This window comes from Rhamphochromis sp. 'chilingali' (genome assembly GCF_963969265.1).
Source record: "Rhamphochromis sp. 'chilingali' genome assembly, chromosome: 20".
NCBI lineage: Eukaryota > Metazoa > Chordata > Actinopteri > Cichliformes > Cichlidae > Rhamphochromis > Rhamphochromis sp. 'chilingali'.
In genome coordinates, this window is record NC_137947.1 from 12627105 (window position 1) to 12647749 (window position 20645).

Here is a 20645-nt window from a genome sequence, read left to right on the forward strand (position 1 = left end):
ACAACTTGAAACCGTCCCCTGGGTCACGCTGCTTCTAGTTTCGTTTTGTACCAACAAAACATGAAAGCATTTCCAACATTCCAGTCTTGTTTATGCTGTGAAAACGAAATACAGCCACTGCAACTCTTCCTTTTAATGACCTATATGAGAATATATAGTAACATGTATTGTCAATTAAGCAGGTCTTCCAGAATCACTGACATGGCTTTTAAATTCAGTCCAATTTAAAGGAGAAGACTTAAATTCCCAATTTACATTTTTAAAACATCTATAACACATGAGCAAAACTGGGCCCGTGGGACAGAATCCACCAGTTAGGGGCAGAGAGCTTTGCAAAACAGGCACACTCACACTTTCTTGCTTACATTAGGAAAATATACAGTACATAATTTGTGACAATAAATAGAGCAAATAGCTGTCTCTTAACTGTATATCATTCAATCCTAGACTGTGTCCATCTTAGGTTTTTTCATGTTAGTCCGTGTTTTGTTTTGCAGCTTGTGCATAATACTAATAATAGGATAAGACTTCTTGGGGATCCCCACAACATCAATCTGCTCAGCTTACAGCTAGGAAAACACAAGATGAAAAGGGCCACAGCTAGCCAACTGAAATTTCAAATTAAGAGTGAATGGATTGCCCTTTGATAAAATAATTACACAGTCGCACCAATCATTCACAAAATATACTTGGCAAGGTTGTAGAAAAAATACGAGTACTACACAACTAAGGTATAGTAAATATTATCCCAATTTGTTTATTTTATTTGGGTATACAGATCTGTACTCTAACTCAAGTATAAGCTAATGCACAAAGAATGCAGCGGTCATAAGAAAACACAAAACTATGTGAGTGAATTAAAATTCATAAATATGATGTGCATACTTGATGATGTGGATAGTGAGTGAAACAATGGTAAAAGTATTCTAAAAGGCATGACAGTTCATTTTTCAAGTGTTTTTCATTTCCAGTTCATGGCTGCTGATGTATTGTGAGGCGTTTAAAATGCAATGTCTTCTGTTTTTGGCAGAGACTATGCAAGAATGGTCTGATCACCACTCCATTGGATAGGACACATATTTCGCGTTGCATTGTTTAGTCCCACATTGTGACATCTGAGAAGTAATATGCTCCAGCAGATGCTGCACCACTCATGCAGGACCGATAAAGATGATGGAGGACCTCGATGATGGTTATCACTGTAACACAGACACACCTCATGGGGCCATATCTGATTGCAAACAGGAGCAATGCTCAACAGTGTGTTGCAGCTCCCAATTGTGAAACAATGTGCTTATTTTCCCTCAGTTTTTAGGGCGGAGGCCTCAAGGAGAAAAAAAACGCATGACGGGCGGAATAAAATGGAGCATTCTTCACGTGGCTGTCACGATGAAACGTACTATATTAATCCAGGATGCGCTTAACTTTCTATGCATTACTTTGCATTGAGAGCATTACAATAAGGATCAAACAGAGTATAGACATGGAAAAGAAGAGACTTGAAAAAGAATTATTTAAAATAGATCTTACTTGCTGAGGCTCTCGTGGTGTTGTCAGCTTTACTTTCCTGCTGGACGCTGTGGTGGTGGTGATCTCCATGATGGATGTGGATGTCTCTGAGCGATTGGCTGTGGTACTTGACTGTGGGGTGATAGAGGAGGGTGACTCCCCCACAAGCCGCACACTGCCTTGGATCCTTATATTGGGATCCCCCTCTGCGGCCATGTTGAAGACCTTCAAGCCATTATAGTAGAGGCCTGAAAGCTGGCCCTGAAAGGATCGACTGCGATCTCGCTCCCAGCCCCCAATCTGTATAGTGGTTTGGCTGTTGAAGATTGTAAGCTGTCGCCCTGCGGGAAAACAATGTTACATATATACAAGAATGTTGAACTGTGGACTCGGCCACTTTTACAAAGCAAGATAAAAGAACAGAAAGACTGATTTTTTTGCCCAGTGGCTAATGAGAACAATAAATTACGGGTTGTAGAGCAAACCCTGTTAATTTATTGTAGTTAAACGATGAGATGCCTATGAAAAGAAAAACAAAGTATAAACACAGGATATAGAAAATCAATGTAGCTTTGCTAAAAGGTCAGTCTAATCTGGAATGGCATGGAAAAAAAGATTAAGAAAAAGTAGCACTGTTATGGGAATGCAATAGATTTAACTACATAAAACATATGATAACATAATCTTGAAAGGACTAAATGGATCATTTGTTTGCAGGAAATTGCCTGGAAATAAAACTGAACAAAATTGGATAACAAAGCTAAAAAGATATATGTAACTAAGTTATCTTTCAGTTTTTCTTCAAATTTTAGCATTTATGGACCTCGAAAGCATGAAAAAAAGAAGAAAAACAAGAAAGCTTCATGTGTGGCTGCAGTCTGTGAGAAGTGGACTGGAAGGTTCTCACAGGAGGCAAGAGACACTTCACTGTTATTGTTCATCCTTTTAGCAAAAGCAACCAAATTAAAACAAACAAACAAAAATAAAAATGGTTGGAAAGAAATGAAATTTAAAACAGAACTTTTTATGACACAATTTCAATGGAAAACTGAAAAAAAAAAGAATTAATATTAAAAAAAAGCAGAACGCTAATTTCACATTGAGTGAAGATAGAAATTAGGTATTTAACTACAAGAAAAAAAATAAAGAAAATCGAAACAAAAAAACAAAGCATGCACTCAGCTTGTTTTATGTTACAGTTCCTTGATCTAAAGTCCTGCATACATATATATATATATGTATATATATTTACAATATATGTTAAAGGGACTCAAAATGCTGATGCCAATTGATATTGCACACTATTTATCTTTGCTAACAGTTTAATCAAAATAGATCAAATGACACTAAAGTAATGTGCTGTACTGTAAATGCATGTTTCAAAAGTGTTTCAAAATAACACTTAGCAACGAATGAACAACTGATGTAGAACTTTTAATTTGTAATTTATGTTTACAGCAAAAAGCGACATGAATTTATAGACATTTTAAAAATGCTGATATTACTTCAGTAAGTGGATTTATATTCATATTTACAGTCCCTTTAACCGTAAGTTGACAATAAACACGTATTAAAAAAAGCTTACATCTATAAAATGAATACATTATTATAAAAAAAACTAAATTTAACTGTTCAAATCATTTTAATTTTAAAGTTTTACTGAACATTTATTTTTAAGGTTTATTATTTACAAAATAATGCTACAACTTGGTTATGATCAAATTATTTTATTTAAAATTTTAATCAGGTTTTTTACCTTTGTCGAGTAGCCATTCGTCAACTACTCGACCAAGTCGGTATGGGATTCGCTGTCTAGCAATCGCCAGGCGTTCGTTATCATTGTTGCCTTTAAAGTTTAAAGAGACATTTCATTGGTTACAATCTGTAAGGTCAAAGGTTAAATATCCATACTTAATGCTAGAGCTATACAACTGCACAAGGTTTTTATATTTAAAAACGTTTTGTATGTTTAAAAAAACAGTATTAACTAAAACATTATTTGACCAAACTTCACTCTTTTTATTTTAATTTTAACCAACAAATTAGGCCTATATTAATTGAAAATAAGAGGACTAGCATATAAATGTTTCATCTAAGTTAATAAACCTATGTTAAAAACCAACCAAAATCACAAATTTATACATCCATTACAATATCTTTACCCAATATTTCCATCCCCATTTATCATTTCCCTCTGTTTTTATCTGACTTTTAAACTGGTTACATTTATACAGCTTCAAAAAGGAACATCATTTGAATTTATTATTAAATAAACCGTTTATGGTTTAAAGGAGAGAACCATTTAACTTTCACATATTACAAATGCCCACCCCATTTATAAAAACACTAATTGACAAGTAATAATAAACTATTTGCCATATAAAACCTAACAGTAAATTCTCTAACGCTTCTAATCAGAGAGAAATCAGAAGACAAAGTAGATACATACACTGTAAACCTTCAAGAACATGGCTTTGACAAAAGCTACAAGTCATAAAGAAGAAAAAGTCACAAGCTTGACCGAGTGTAGCATCGCATACATGTGTTTCAATGACAGTCAAGTGTTTTTAGAGCATAAAGTCAAATAAGTGACATAAATGAGAAAGAAGAGCTACAAAAAAACGACACTCTGTATTGGAGGGGCACTTTGGCATTAATGAGGGCAAACTCTGCATCACCCTTTTGTCAACGCCAATAACCTCTCCAGAACAGAAGACTTTCAGCAAAGTGGCACTGTCTCTGAGTGCTTTTCCCCTGGTATTGTCTGCTGAGATTGAATTCAGTCAGCCCCATTCTTCTGGCAGATTGACAATGTTTGTTCCATCAACTATATTAATTCAGTTCTGGCAGATAAAAGATCCGGTAGCTAACAATGATTCGGTGGAGAATAGCTTCTTAGAGGAGAGGTCTGCTAAGAAAAGGAGGTAACCTTGTAAAAGACGCACACCTCTTCTAATAAAAGATCTTATAAGTAAGAGCATACATAAAAATATATTTTTTAATCACATCAGCTTGAATTACTGTTGAAGACCAGCTAAACAAGAAAAAAACCCAGTTTGAATCTTATCTATACCCCTAATGAAATTTGGTTGCGGATGACCGTGCCTGGGTGGAGCACATAGCATTGTGAAGAAGATTTAGCAACACTTTTCCTTTATGCTGATTGGACAGATACAGTCCAGATTACAGCAAACCCACACAGGAAGGTAATGGGTAACATTTGATAGGACTGGTTTAGGAAGGAAGATGAAGTTTGTAATGGACAAACTCTCTTGTAGAGCACATACATCAAGTTTCTGCACTTTTTCTACATTTTTCTTAAAAAGTATTTTAAACTTGTAAACTTGCAAATGCATGTCAACTTCAATTTGTCATTTCTTGTGAAACTTAACTGTGACTACTCAACTTGTTTCACTAAAAAAAGAGGACTTAATGAGCTCCTCGAGAAGTCGTGTAGTGCAGTTTTTAGCATACGTCACTCAAGCAGGAGTAAATAGCGCATTTGTTGAGTCAAGCATGCACAAACGCAGACACAGCTGTGCTTCCTATCATTTTGAATGTGATAAATTAATGAATAATTCTTCATTGCTGTTGCAATGGAACATTTGAGGGCTTTGTCAATTCCTGTCATCTCCATTTCTTAGTCATGGGGTGTTGGTTATGTCACCTCACCATTCCCTGCTACTCTGACACCTCATCTGAGGAGAGGTCAGCATCAAACGGGGCCCTGGAGAACATTTATCCTACAGCTGTTGCGAGGACAGCGAGGACATCTGAGTTTAGAGTGAAAAAGAGAAACACCCATTAATACCTTCCTTTTTTAAATGATGTTCATTGATTAATGCTCATTTCTGACTATGCTATATAAGTTACTTGATGGTTGCAGTATGACGTGTTTTTGATGTATTCTAAGCTTTATTCAAAAAATAGTTTTAGTATAGGCTTACATGTTGGTGTCAGAGTTTTAGCGCAGATGACAGTTTGTTGAAGAAGTATGCAAGGAAACTAATAGAAAGGCACAGAGGAGTGTCAGCTCCAGGCGCATAGATACCCAAGAAGCACGCACACATATTCATGCACACTTATCCTCACACACAGCGTGCCACTGTGCCAAAATCCTCTACTTTTGTGCAAAAACATGCTCCATTTTCAAAGACGGCTGCGCTTTATCTGTTTGGCTACGTACCCCATGGCACACTGAGTCTATCCTTATACTGAGGTTAATTAAGTGTGCATATAATCAAGGTCTGATCGTGTATTGATTCCCACTGTGGGACACCGAAGTGTTAAACAATGCTATCCCCTGGGCTTTGATGCAGCAACAGAGCCCATTCATCCTGCCTGTGAGCGGCGCCTGTGACTGCTGCTGAGTGGTGATTTGGTTTGGTGTGGGACAGCCTGGCTTATCTCCTCTGCCAGACAGCAGCGATTCAGCTGAGCCATCCCAACCGACCTGCTTTACCCTCGCTCGCTTGTATTCTTTTTTTTTTTGTTAATAAAGTGGTCAGATAAGGTGGGAGCTTTATCTCATTACAAGCCCTAGGACACTCACCACATTAAATGAACAAATATGCAAATGCTTCCTCTGTTCATGGAGCCGGGAGAATTAAAAAAGAACAAAAAAAAGGAGGAACCTACACAAATCGCACTATTATTTTTATTATTCTGCCCTCCCTTTTCTCTAACTGCGCTATTTTTTAAATATCCTCGGTGTTGAGAGCTTGCACAATAGGCTCAATAAGCTCACGGATAGAACAAAGGTAAAACCAGAGCAGATAGGACGGGGCTTTGATGGATAAAGCTAACCATCCTTCCCTTGTATCCCATAAATCAGACTCCACACCACAAGCGGGAAAAAGAGGACAGGGGGTGAGATCGACACGGAGGCAGATGTGGACAGATAGAGGTAAAAAGGACAGGAAAAGAGCGAACTCGGAGCTCGGAGAGTGGAGTGAGAGACAGTGAGCTCTGTAAGTGCACCACGCTCTGATAACAGTAAAAGAATAAGGCCAGGGACTTCTCCATTATCTTTGTGTGCAGCGTGTGTTCATTGGGTGCTCCGATAGGACACTGCACTGTACCCTGCAGGCCTGGCAGCACCATTGTGATGGTATTACTTCCATGGCCAAGGCTCAGGAGAAGGGGTTGATTTTTTTTTCCTTCTTTTTGTTGCTGCTGAGCCTTTTGTGTGTGATGCAGAATGAAGGCAGGGACAGGATAAAAGAAGGAGAGCTAAACTACAACAAATAGTCGCCTAGTTGTGTGTCTGCATGTGTATTTTGCATTTTAGATTCTAATAATTGTACTAAAGACTTTTAATGACCCATAAGTATGCAGTACGAGACTTTTTAATGAGATTACCAGGGCAGCAATAGAGGCTCTGGCGAAGCAATTATTTCCTTGCTTTAAGAACGATCGCTCCCTCCCCTATAAACTCCTCCTCTCTATCTTTCTCACTCTCTAGCCATCATTTTTATCTTTGCTGTCTACTCTTATTATAATCATTGTTGATCTGTGAGTGGCCTAAGAGTGGCTGAGGGCTGCTATTATGAGTGCGTTAGAGGCATACATGGATACTAATCAAACTACAGGCGAGCTGAGAGAATAATAGCTTTGTGTGCTGGGGGTGCAGGGAGGAACTGCGCAGTAATTGTGATTAGATGTAATTAGTCTGCAACGAGCTTAATAAGGTAGCTGGACTTGGCATTGTCACTGACGCATGATTGGTGGGGATGAGATAGGTCACTTTTCCCTGCAGCAGTTATAACTCATCACTTAGCATAACAGGACAGTCTTGTATCATTCTTATGCTTTTCTGCATTTTCTGCAGTACTGCATGACTTTCTACTACCAAATATGTGTTGTAATGTAATGTACATTGTTGAAAAATGCATAGCAGCAAACCTTTGTCTGTATAATATCACCACTGATGTATACTACAACAACAACAACAACAACAACAACAAGTTGTTTTCGCCAACTTCTTTGAATTTATCTGCATGACATGAGTACGAGTATGTATCATCAGGCTTTCGCTGGTCTGCGGGTGTTTGTCGTTTGAAGACTGAGACGGGATGCGGGAATTTAACCCTGCTGTATATTCGGCCCTATCCACAACATGTCAAAAGCCATTAGTTTCTCTTTTCCACCTGAGGCAAGCAGGGAGGGTTGAGTCCAAGTCATAAAAACCATCTTTCATTTGGATGAATGCACTGGTCATAGCTAAAAAGGTCACCAAACATTATGCAAAAGAGGAGCGACAGGTTCAATTTGTCTTCTGTTTGTCTGGTTGCCCACTCATTTTATGCGTGCTCAAAATCTAACAAATGTTTTGCATTTAGTGCTGCAGTTTTTTCTCTCATGGGAAAAAAAACAAATAAGAAAACAACAACAACAACAACAAAAAAAACCACTACACGTGTCCATACAGTAATTTTGCTGTTTGCATTCTCAACAGTCATTTACGCACTCCTTTATTCATCTATAGCTTTTGTCAAAGCCTTTAACAAGTTAAAAATGTCATCAAGTTCAACAACACAGGCAGAAGCATCAATATCTGTATATTCTACTCTATATTCTGCATACATTCTACACAAATATACCAGTGTTGTTGAGTTGTTGCTGAGTTAGATTACTACAGATTTCCTCTCACAAATGTGTTGACACAGAGATTGCTTTGTTTTTTTTCCCCAATCGATCAAAAGATTCCCTCACAACATTGAGTCCACAGTATATTACATCATCAGTAACCAGTAAACTATAAAAGAAAGTGCCAGCAAAACTATTCCACTCTTATAATGTTAAACTACTAAAATACATTACTCTTTTTCAGTTACTAAATGCCTATTACACAGGGCAGTAATTACCAAATTCATCCTCTACTGTCATGTAAACTGTGTTTATGAGAAGTGTTACACAATTTAAATTATTAGTAACACTATTGGCCAGGAAAATTAATCCGGCTTGCTTTTAGTCTGTGAGTAATTGTAGTGTATGCTGTGAAAATTATTAATATCAAAGTGTATTTTTATGTCTAAACAAGATGCCGTAATGAAGCTGATCATCTGGTATTTAATTGTGAGTAAGCAACAGATTTACTTTGACAGTGTTATTACAGGTCCGTCTCCCCGGTGACCTTAATTCAATCAATCTGCTATATTGGCAGACACATAAATACTGAAACCGCACACAATTACTTGCTACAAAAAACTGGTAATTTGTCTGTGGATTGTCTAATGATTTGGGTTACTATGAGTATACACTGTGCATTGACAATTAGGTATATGGGGGATGTAATGCAGACATGTAGACAGGTTGGGTGGTTGTACTTGTAGGCAGACATATAGGAGTCTATCAGCCCTCGGGTTTATCAGATTGATGCACCACAAAGATCAAAGATTTCGTGAAAAGACAACTCAACAACACTGGTGTTTACTCTCAAAAGCTGCTGGAAACCGAAACATAAAAAGCAATTAAAGCACATGCCAAGTCAACATAAGAACATCCTAACAGATAAGGCTTTAATAGCTTGCTTGATAATATCTGGGTCATTTTATCGCCTCTAGGAGGCGGCAGATGTAATTAAAGGCAAAGTGGGTGACTCACCTGTGGGGTAGCGCTCAATGACTGGCAGGTCATCCACCTGCAGAGTGGCATTACCCCCACTCCTCGTAAACTTCACTATATGGTACTTTCCATCATTTACAAACTTTGACGTCTCCTCAATATTAATGTCATCTGTACCGACATTAAATACAACGGCAATGTTTCCTTTCTCCTGAAAAGAGAAGAACACAAAAAACACTTTCTTTTTTAGTAATCAGTAAACATTGTTGTGAACAGCATTGCTAAGGGACTGTAGCGAAATTAGAGCAGGTGGTTTCAGGAAGGTAGAGAGCTGTGATTTTTATAAGACAATCAGGCCAGTGGCCTATAATTCTTTAAGCACTTTCACTTTTTATAATGAATTAACACTAACTACTTTATTTTATTTTATTTTTTTAACTACTTTATAAATGAGTAGTGCTATGAGAATCCAGTAAAAAGAAAAAAATATTTTAAAAAAAGTATCAGCTGAAATTTTTCATTGTACATCAGTATGGACTAAGAAAACACAATGAAACTATGAATGAAGTCGTTAGCATGGCTTTTCTCATAAAGGGGTAATCAGGTGTACTTTTCAAAACGTGCTTATTGGAACTTTTGTTAGCTCTGCATATACAATGTTTAATATAATTTAGTGTCTATTTATTAAACTACAAGACCTGCTGGGTTGACCATAAGACAGATTACTGTATGGCTGTTTGGATTATTGCACTGGCAGCCGTATCAACACAACATATGTGTTTTTCTCGGATGTGGTATCACTCCTGGAAGTTGCAGTCTTCGAAAAAAAAAAGAAACAAAAAATAAAACACAAATATGTGCATTGTGTCTTTTGTTGTGTCAAAAAAATCACTTCAGGCAATTATAGGGTTATTTGTTAAGTTTTCCCTTGAGCTGCATATGCTGTGTGCTGGCTGATGCCCTCTGCACGATGCTGACATCTGGTTTTTTAAAGTACAATAAACATGCAGTATGCTATTTATTTCATTCACCCATTCATCCATCGCACAAACACATTCAGTCCTGAATGATATGACTGATTGTGAGCCCTTTGTTAGACTGAATCAGTGCTTGAACACTGGCATCTTTACAGTGACTTAAAAAAACTTAAGAGCAGAAAAATTAAGCAAAAGTCTCAAGGGAAGTTTTTTCCAGCTTAGCCGCAGACTCCTTCACATGATTGATTCACGTGATGCCTATCTATTCTAATAAGCTTTGTTACAGTTCATGATCGAAGTCCCTGAATCCTACTGCTTAATCCAGCTAAGATGAGAGCGTATGTTGGTGCAGCTTCTCTCTCTATGCTTAGGAGCTGCAGTGAAAGGAGCATCTGGTTGGAGGCTCAACCTACTGTAGCAGCACAGCACTCTGCATGTCATTATCCAGTCAGCATAGCCAATACTACACTGCATCCCTAACGTGCCCATATGCACAAACTGCTTTTTCAAGACCCCACCCACACCAGTGCACACACACACACACACACACACACAGACACACACTCTTACAGAGCCCAGATGCCTTAAAGTGCAGAATGAGTAGAGCGTGTCTCAAGAGCCAGGAGCTAAAGTGCAATTAAAACCATTTGTAATGTGTCACACCACGTTACCAAAACTAGGACAATTGTATGCTTTGTAATGTAATTTCAACAGATTATATAATCTAATGCATTAAAGCTACAGTAGCAAAACAATTTACTGACTGCTTGCAGGCCTAAACACCAACCGAGAAAAAAAATGAAATCTAGATGGCAACAGCGACACCAGCTCGTCTCGGGGGTTTTTTTTAGATCTCAATGGGTGTGGGGATGATCTTTATACACTTGTTAGTACTCAAATCTTGTGGTAGTTGTAATCTGTCCTGCATTGCATCCTCTTGAAAGAATTCAGCAAGAGTCATAGAGACTGCAGGCCCTCAGCAGAGCTAAATGTAGCTAGAGAGACAGGACATACAAGACCTCTCGCTAATATGGATATTACTTTATTTTAAGCATATAGTGTGAAATCTAACATGAAACTAGAGTTTTTCATTTCAAAGGGGCGAGCACGCACTCAACAGACTAATTCTGGAGTTTTTTTAGTGTCATTGCTCTTAGAAAAAGAGAGACAGAAAAAATGTTTTAATGGACCGACCAACCCAATTAAAATCCTTCTTTTAATAGCCTCCTTCAATTGACTTCTAATGCTCCCCATGGTCTTGTTAATAAATTTACTGCATTTAGTCACAAACTGCCAACTCAAATTTCCCATAGCATAAAAAAAAAGCCTTGAAAGAGATGAAGGGATAGATGAAAGCGAGTGGAAGACAAAGGACAGAAACCACACCATGAGATTTTGGAAGTCAAATGTCAGATAAAAGATAAGAGCTTGAGTATTCAAGCTGAGTAAATGGAGAGCCTTTTTGACATGGTGTCTCCCATATTAAAGTAATTAACTTTGACTGTTATTGCCTCCGCCTTCTGAGGATTTGCTTTACCGCCGCTATTATTTTTTTTCCCCAAAATAATAATAATGCATTACATTTCAGCATTTCTTAAAATTCGATCAACTCAGACAAGCAGTTTCTCAGTTTAGTTCAGCAATGAGAGGAGCCTAATCCTGGTGCTCTAATAGGGTGCAGGCTTATGTCAGATAGTGATTGATAGCTGCTTACATAAACTCAACCCATTACACCCTGCAAAATTTTGGGGCTGCTCACTTGGTAAGTGCTGCTCCCCACAGGGCTGCTCCCCTTGGGAACATACTGTACGGTGCACACATCTCACATCCGAAGAACTCAGCCCTGCCTGACACTCGGCACGCCGCCTTGATTAATTGCTCATCAAGCTGCAATAGAGTTTAATTAACTGATGAAGTTGATCCACCATTCTCCTATAATCTGCTCTTTTTTATGCTTCTCATCCTTTCAGCTGGAGGGTGGTGGAATAGCTTCAGAAATACTCAGGGTGTCAGTTTCTTGTTAAAACTCCCCATCTGCCCTCATTTTACCACCACCGAGATTCTTGCAGCGCTAACCATAAAGCTGCAAAACACTCTGCAGACCGACTCGTCTTTATCGTTATTTTTTCTCAAATTTTCAGTAGCACGGAGAAGCATAATTCTTCTTCTTAAGTATGTCAACAAAACCACATTTGAACAGATATATGAGAAAGCCAATAAAACTACCTTAATGGCGGCTTAGATAAAACTTACTTAGCGGTCTTGGTAACAGTCTTCTCATAAATAATACATTGATAAATAAATAAACCATATTTTCCCATTAATATTCCCAGTGAAAGAATATAGTGTGTTGCTCATAATCTGCCTGAGGATCAAGCAGATCAGGCAGAATGATCCGCTGACGTTTGAAATAGTTTACTGAAGTGAGTTTATTTCCCCGACCCACGTAAACAGAACGCGAGTGAGAAGTGATATTTGAGATGGTGTTGGGCCTCCTCTCCCATCTCGGCAAAAATGAACACCGCGGTGTAAGCCACCCTAATGTTTAGCTTGTTTATGAGTCATTCACGATGACAAGCATTGTGCACCCGTCACATTTCATATCTCACAAGTCTGACGCCACGGCACTGCAACACATCTCCCTTCAGTGCACATGTCTACGAGGGCTCCGCTGGCAGGTGGGAGAGCACCTCCGTCATTCCCTCGCTGTGTCAGATGTGTGTACACATGCTGAGGGGCTATTACGCTCTTAATGTAGAAGCTAAATGTCTTAATGCAGCTAAGGCAGGCAGCCTGTACTGTTCACCTTATCTTTTAATTACCTCTGAGTCTTGGCTTCTCCCTTTTTCTTTTTTTTTTTCTTCTCAAAGCTTGGTTAATGAAATTACACAAGTAATGGAATAATTAGGAGATAGAAAATGGATTTTTTTTCCTTGAAGCATGTGGTCCATATACTTTAGATTATGCAATAATTCAATGATATACCTGCATTTATGGATCCAACATATACAGGCACACAAACAAGTGTATATTGAATGACATACATTATTTTTTTAGTGCTGTGACTTCACAAAAAAGAAAGTGCTGTAAATACACACATACGAAAAGGAGATTTTATCCTGGTAGAAGCACCGTATGATACATTAACTTCCTAATATCTCAAACAATTTAATGACGTTATGGACTGTAGCAAAGCAATTGTCTCCAGTCGGGCCTGCATATTCAATTTTATTTTATGCTTTGATCTTGTGAAAACCTCTTTGACTCTCTCTTACAGAAACACACACACACACACACACCTTATATTTTATCTTTATCTATCTTTAGAGTATTTATTTCTATTTGCACAAATAGCCTGATGTGCAGCTGCTAATATAGTGATAAAAACATGATTGACACTACCAATCACACATTAATATCCCCAAATGGAAACAATTTAAACAATTATAAGTCTATTAATCAGATATTATTATCTAGTAATCATATTTTATACAATAATAAAATCAATAAATAAAAAAAAACTTGACATTTATTGACAATGTATGATGTGATGTGTGATTTTCTGTATTTTCATTATGTTTATCGGCTGTGTGTGTGAAAGCTAAGACACTGGGCCTCACCGTTTACATTTACACTACTTCACCTTAAACCAAATGCAGGAACCTGATTTTCTGTTCTCCTTACATCTAAATACCACTGCACCACACTTAACAATAAATCACCAGTGTAGATGAAATTAAGAGGCACAGTGCATTAAAAATATTTAACTGCCTTGATAAGGAACTACAGCTTTGCATAATTTAAACAAAAAGGATATAGTATACCACCGTGCCTGGCATAATAAGGAAAAAAGTGTGTTAACCACCTGCATGGCCTCACAGGCATACCAATTTACAGTATATATTTATAACAGAGCTTTCTGTATAAAAAAAAGGTGTAGGTAAGAATATACATCCTTCTTATTATCTCCATTAACACTATACACTTCCTAAAGGCTCGAAGATAACATTTGGAAGCCTGTATCTAAGCTTAATGTAAGCCAGTGGAGTAAATGCTCTTAGATAGCTTCTAAAACTTGAAACAAAGTCGTTCTGCAAGGTTCTCCTCCCCCTTCATTTAACCACTGCCTTAAAGAATCACCAGTGTGGCGAGTTATAACTGCATTGGCTGGAAATTGTGTTTTTTTCAAAATCAAGTCCGCCAGCTGAAGTGCCTAATTATCTGTGAAGTTGGCTTGAAATTGTTTCCATTGCTAGGAGTCTCTATCAAGCCGGTTTCCGTGGGATAGCTTCCCAGTTAATAAATCATCAAGCCAGCTCTAGCAGTGGCTGAAAGGCGCGTGCTGAGAGAGTAGCAGGAGACATACGGCTATTGTACAATTACAAGGGAATCTGAAAACATTCGGTTAAAGCTTCGACACAATACAGCCACAATTTGTTTGTCAAATGCACCAAAGAAACATGTAAAAATGATCATTTTTTATATTATTATAAACTGTGCAATCAGTTGGAAGAAGTTAGCCAGTGCACTTTTCAAAAGGCACTGCTTGTCTTTTACTTAAATGACATTTGCTGTCTGTCTGAGCTCTTTCTCTCACTCCATCTTTGGCCTCTCGTGACACATTCCATCAAGGGAGGTCAACAGATATCTGAAATTTCGTTCTCTCTCACTCAAAGAAATCAATTCAGGTTTCAGGTGATTCTCCTGTCTGTCCACTTATGACAGCTGGCACGCAGTCAGTGTGAATTGACCTTCATCTCTGTCCTCTCCGTCAGGACTTCCTGCGTGCCCCTGAGCACAGTCCGGCTCGCTTCGTCTGTACAATTCATACCGCATGGCTTTCTGGCTAATATTATTAAGTGCACATCTGGGAAGAATGGTAAGTTTTTTTGAAAGTATAAGTCAAGTAAAACTAGGGGCAGATAAGCATATGGCCCAAATGACCCTTAAGTCGCAAAATGTGGAGCCACAAAACTTTTTTTTGAACTCCACTCAAATAGTTTTTTCAGGAGAGCAAAAACAACAGAGTTTATTCTCTTTTTTCTGTGATGCTGTTGCAAAATCAAATTTGTGGATTGTATAAGTCTTACAATACTTTGGAGACGGTGTTATAATTTAGAAGGTTCTCACTGAAGAAGGTTTGCAGTTATAATGAGATGATTTCTCATTAATGTGCAAGCCTTTCTTTTTCTACTGAGATCTGTTCCACCATGTTTTCTCACCGTACGCACTCTTCCTGCAATTATGCGACAGGTTTGCTAATCTCGTAAAAGGTGTCACACATATCTCACCTCGGTAATCCAGAATGCAATTTTCAACACAGTTTGGTTAAAGTGTGTCACATTTCCATAATTGCCCCCATTAATTTATAGAACACTGCATGTGTCACTAGATTTCATGAATTTGTAAATGTGGCACAATGGAGATGAAGGTGGGGAAAAGGTGCAGCTGATGACTATTTTCTTGGGACAGCTGAAAATCATTCTCGCTATGAAGTGCCATAAAACTCTCAAAATGATTCTCAGTTTTCTCATAGCTCCACGTTTGGGTCTGTTCAAGATAGAAAACCCAAGTGGAACTAATACAACGAGAAAAGCTTGAGTCTGTCCTTATAACGGTCACACTGGTGGACTAAAATAACCCGACTCCCAGTGTGAAGTGGCAAGGTTGCAATCAGGGGCACATTTTCTTGCTGTTAGTGAGAGATGTAAAGATTCAGTGGGAAAATGTAATTTATGATTTGAAAAATTAAATGCAAAAAGGCTTAAAATTAAGCAAAACATCTCTTTGGTCTTTGTTTATTTTGTAGGCATAAAAGTCATAGTAATTGTTGTAGGTAAATGTTGCTAAACATGTCAAACCACATTAGCTCCTGATATATTTGTAACATATCCACCTTTATTATATATATATATATATATATATATATATATATATATATATATATATATATATATATATATATATATATATATATATATATATATATTTTTTTTTTTTTTTTTTTTTTTTTTTACTTTAATTAAGATGCCATGTCACAGTTTGAATTAATCTCACTTCTATGAACTCTCCTACTGAGAAAAGAGTTTATTAAGAAAAAAAAGCAAACCAATCTTTCTCTTTTTGTTTTTGACTGTAGCGAACAGAAAAGGTGTGACAAATTTATAATTATAACTAATATAATGCTGAACACTGTGGATCAACTTCTACAGAACCAAACCTAATTCAGTGCTTGGTATGGTTTGATACACACAAATCTTTTCACCTGCATTTTCTTTCCTTACACCTTGCCTTCATGAAACAGGCAGCTGGAAGCCTTATGTAATGAAATGTAAATGCATTTCAATTAGCCTGAAATGCTAACACATTCTATTTCTAATCTATATTTTCTCTCTCCTTTTTTTTTGATGCAATGAAAATGTTGCACAGGGGAAATTACAATGGATGAAGAATGCATGGGAATAGTGAGCAGGAGCTACTAACTATGGAACTGGGATAATGCTGTGACATGTTTGCAGAGAGAATTCATATGGGAAAACTGTAATGTTTCCATCGCAGCCGACGAAAGGGAAGCAGAAAATACATTGCTACCCAGCGCGCACAAGACACAGAGACAATGCAATTACAACCAAACGGTTAAGATCTCTTTGTTTGGTAATGCTTTGCATTCTTGTCCACAGTTCTTCAGATAAAGACATGCTCAAAGCAGTGCTTGCAAAGGAAAGCTTGTCACAATATTTGGGCTTTTGTTATACGGGCCTGTTGCAAATCCAATTCCAATTATAAAAAAAAAAAAGTCCAATTATTTATTTCTTAAGCTCTGTGAGAAAATGGCAATTAATGAATTCAGTTATCAGCTGCTAGCCTATTGGTTAGAGCTTACAAGCCCTTTGAGATTCTTGAATTAAGTTAATTATGTGGTAAAAATGTACTGTTGTGGTTGTAGGGTGAAGGGGAAGAACTAGGTTTTGGAGCCTATAACCTATGATATTTATTTTTTCTAAGTACCCTGAAACTAACATAAGATTTCTATTTTCATGAAGGAAAAACGTGTTGTTGTTTTTTTTTAATTGAGGATCTGTAAACAAAAAATAACATTAAGTGATGGAAACAACCTCAAAGCCTCCATACTGCACAAGTTCCACCGTAGTCACCTCTAAATGAGACTAGTATGTTGTCGGATTTAGAGCAGTGGATGAAGTCCAACAATTTTCAGCACCACCATTAACTGCTACTTTGAAGCTATCTTACATTTGGCACCAGGAAATAGACACACTTGCCTGCTACACCAACAGCGCAAATTAAACTTAGGACTTGCTACTTTTAGAACGCTATCAGAAACAGAAGCAGCACCAGCCTTTTACTGAGCTGTGAACACATCAATAAAAGGTGGAACTTTGACACTGAATATACTGTTTGTAATATTCATCTGGTGTTGTTGAAGTTATTTATGACTGCTTTCTGGTTGTAATTAGAGAATTATGTTTAAATGCTCCAGACGTATCAAGCTACTTGTTGGGTATTTCATTTTTTATTTTTGTTGGAGTCCATAACACAGAATAATCAATCAATCAATCAATCTTTATTTATAAAGCACTTTTCATACAGAAAAAATGTAGCACAAAGTGCGTTACATAGTTAAAAGCAGCCCACCCCACCCTCCAACTCACTCCCCACACTCTCAATACACATATATCCCCCCACCCCCACCCACACACACATACACACACGCGCACACTTAAAGAGTAAAAATTGGGCTGGGCTCACATGAGCCAAGTGAGGAAACATTATAACAGAGAGCCGTCTGCACCGGGAGCCGGTCACAGACCGCAGCCTCCGGGCTGGGCACATAGCCGGAGGGAGGCAAAGGAGCCCCCCAACCAGGCTGAGAGGACCCCAGAGACCCAGCAGCCACGGTCAATAACAGCCCCGGTGCAGAGAGCGCCCTCCGAGGAAACACTGGAGATATGACGCAATACGATGTATACAGGGTAAAATGATAAAATAAATAAGAACAGGATACAATATAAATATAAATATAAATATAAATAGAGTAAGAAGATTAAAAAATGAATAAGAATAAAATCAAGAAATATTAGGTAAATCCTAAATTAATAATAGAATAACAGGATAGAATAAATAAGCATAAAAAATAAATAAACGCTAAGTAAAAGCTAAATTAAAAAGGTGGGTCTTGAGCCTGTTCTTAAAAACATGTACGTTCTCTGCGGCCCTGAGCTCCTCCGGCAGGCTGTTCCACAGACGAGGACCATACCACTGAAACGCTGCCTCTCCGTGAGTATGTGTCCTGACTTTAGGGACAATCAAAAGGCCAGTACCAGAGGACCTCAGGGTCCGCGAGGGTTCATATGGTAAAAGCAGATCTGAGAGATAAGAAGGCCCAAGACCATTAAGACATTTAAAAACCAATAAAAGAACTTTAAAATCGATCCTGAAACACACGGGGAGCCAGTGCAGCGATTCTAAAACCGGTGTAATGTGGGCCCGCCCTCTGGTCTTCGTCAGCACACGAGCTGCCGAGTTTTGCAAGAGTTGTAAAGTTGAAATATTCTTCTTAGGAAGACCAGAGAGCAGGGCATTACAGTAATCAATGCGACTGGTAATAAAAGCATGCATCAGCATCTCCGTGTTGGCCCGAGAGAGAATAGGGCGGACTCTGGCTATATTTTTTAGATGATAAAATCCAATTTTGGTCACATGTTTAATATGTGGGATAAAACCAAGCTCAGAGTCAAAAATAACACCCAGGTTTTTCACTTGTAGCGAAGGACATAGTGAAAATGCCTCTAATTTAGACAAGAGTTTCTCTCTCTGAGCCTCAGGACCGACAATTAAAACTTCAGTTTTGTCCTGGTTAAGCTGTAAAAAGTTTTCTGCCATCCAAGATCTTATATCCAAGATACAGTTAAAAAGGGCATCCATTGGTCTGGTGTCATCAGGAGACACGGAGATGTACAGCTGCGTGTCATCAGCGTAACTGTGGAAGTTCACTCCATGCCTCCTGATGACACTGCCGAGAGGCAACATATACAAATTAAAAAGTACAGGGCCTAGAACCGACCCTTGAGGCACACCACATGTCATTTTATGGATCTTAGAGGAGCATGTATCCATACTCACCATAAAAGATCTGTCAGAGAGATAGGAAGTGAACCAGTTGTGTACAGCACCAGAGAGGCCACCATGTGTTTTAGTCTGTTTAAAAGAATAGCGTGGTCTACTGTATCAAAGGCTGCGCTTAGATCCAGTAGCACCAGGACTGAGAGCTTTTGGGCGTCCCAGTTACATCTAAGATCATTTAAAACCTTTAGGAGAGCAGTCTCTGTGCTGTGGTTCACCCTAAATCCAGACTGGAATATCTCCAGGATCTGTCTATCATTGAGAAAATCAGTAATCTGAGTAAAAACAAGTTTTTCTAAGACTTTACTTAAAAATGGTAAGTTGGATACAGGTCTGTAGTTATTAAAATCATTACAATCCAAATTGCTCTTCTTCAGAAGGGGCCTCACCACCGCCGTTTTAAAGGCAGCAGGGAAGACACCCAACTGAAGAGAGCAATTCATCATGTATAAAAGCTCAGCCTCAAAAAATCCATAAAGTGTTTTAAAGAGTAAAGAAGGAATTGGATCTAAAAGACATGTGGTGGGTCTCACTGTGGAGAAAACCTTCTGAAAGTTCTCAGCATTAACCAGGACAAAGCTGTCCAGTGTCTCCTCAGGTACAATCGAGCCCTCAGATGTGTTTACAAACATATCGCGATTAGATAAAATATCAGATCTGATGGCGCTGATCTTTCCCCTGAAGTGGTCTGCAAACTGCTCACAGAGCGAGTCTGTGGGGGTTCTTTTGGAGCTTTTAAAATCAGGGTTAAATAAATGATCTATGGTGGAAAAGAGGACCTTGGGATTATTTTTGTTAATACTGATTATTTTGGCGAAGTATGAATTTCTTGACTTCCTTAATGTATTATTGTACATTTTAAGTTGCTCGGAAAATATTTGATGGTTGATATTATTTTTATTTTTCCTCCATCTCCTTTCTGCTGCCCTGCAATTTCTTTTGAGTTTTTTGACTTCTTCGTTTCTCCAGGGTGATGCATGTTTTACGTTAATCTTTTTGGTGGTGAGTGGAGCAACGGAGTCAAGGCTTTTCTTCAGTTTGCTGTTAAAATAACTAAAAATCAAATCGCAGGGTGCAGGTAAAATCACAGGGGGGCATTTGACTAAAACCCTGGTAAAATTTGCAGCCACTTCAGAGGTTAGATAGCGCCTCCTCACAGTTCGCACCGAGGTCTTCCGCTGAATAAAACCGGTGATGTTAAAAAACACACAGTAGTGGTCAGAGACAGCCAAGTCAACAACAGAGGACACGCTGGTGGACAGCCCATGGGTGATGACCAGGTCCAGAGTGTGTCCTCTGTTGTGAGTCGGCTGCGTGACGTGCTGGATAAAATCCAAACAGTGAAGAATGTTTAAGAATTCTTTTGTTGCAGGGTCAGAAGGATTATCTATGTGCAGGTTAAAATCACCGGTTAAAATTATCATATTATATTTTGAATGTATGTTTGTTAAA

The 20645-nt window shown here is 38.2% G+C and overlaps 1 protein-coding gene across 10 annotated transcripts in view; it reads right to left on the bottom strand.

The window, feature by feature from the left end:
• Nucleotides 1-20645, bottom strand: part of LOC308388587 (neurexin-1a-like) — a 270320-nt gene that overhangs the window by 35583 nt on the left and 214092 nt on the right. For 7 of the 10 annotated variants that reach the window (XM_080869389.1, XM_080869388.1, XM_080869387.1 and 4 more), the window contains 3 exons: nt 9115-9286; nt 3266-3355; nt 1531-1850 (listed from right to left, as the gene is read on the bottom strand). In XM_080869389.1, coding sequence (XP_080725515.1) covers nt 1531-1850; nt 3266-3355; nt 9115-9286 — 582 coding nt within the window. The remainder of the gene's footprint in view (nt 1-1530; nt 1851-3265; nt 3356-9114; nt 9287-20645) is intronic. The other 3 variants (XM_080869385.1, XM_080869393.1, XM_080869392.1) reach the window with 1 other exon arrangement.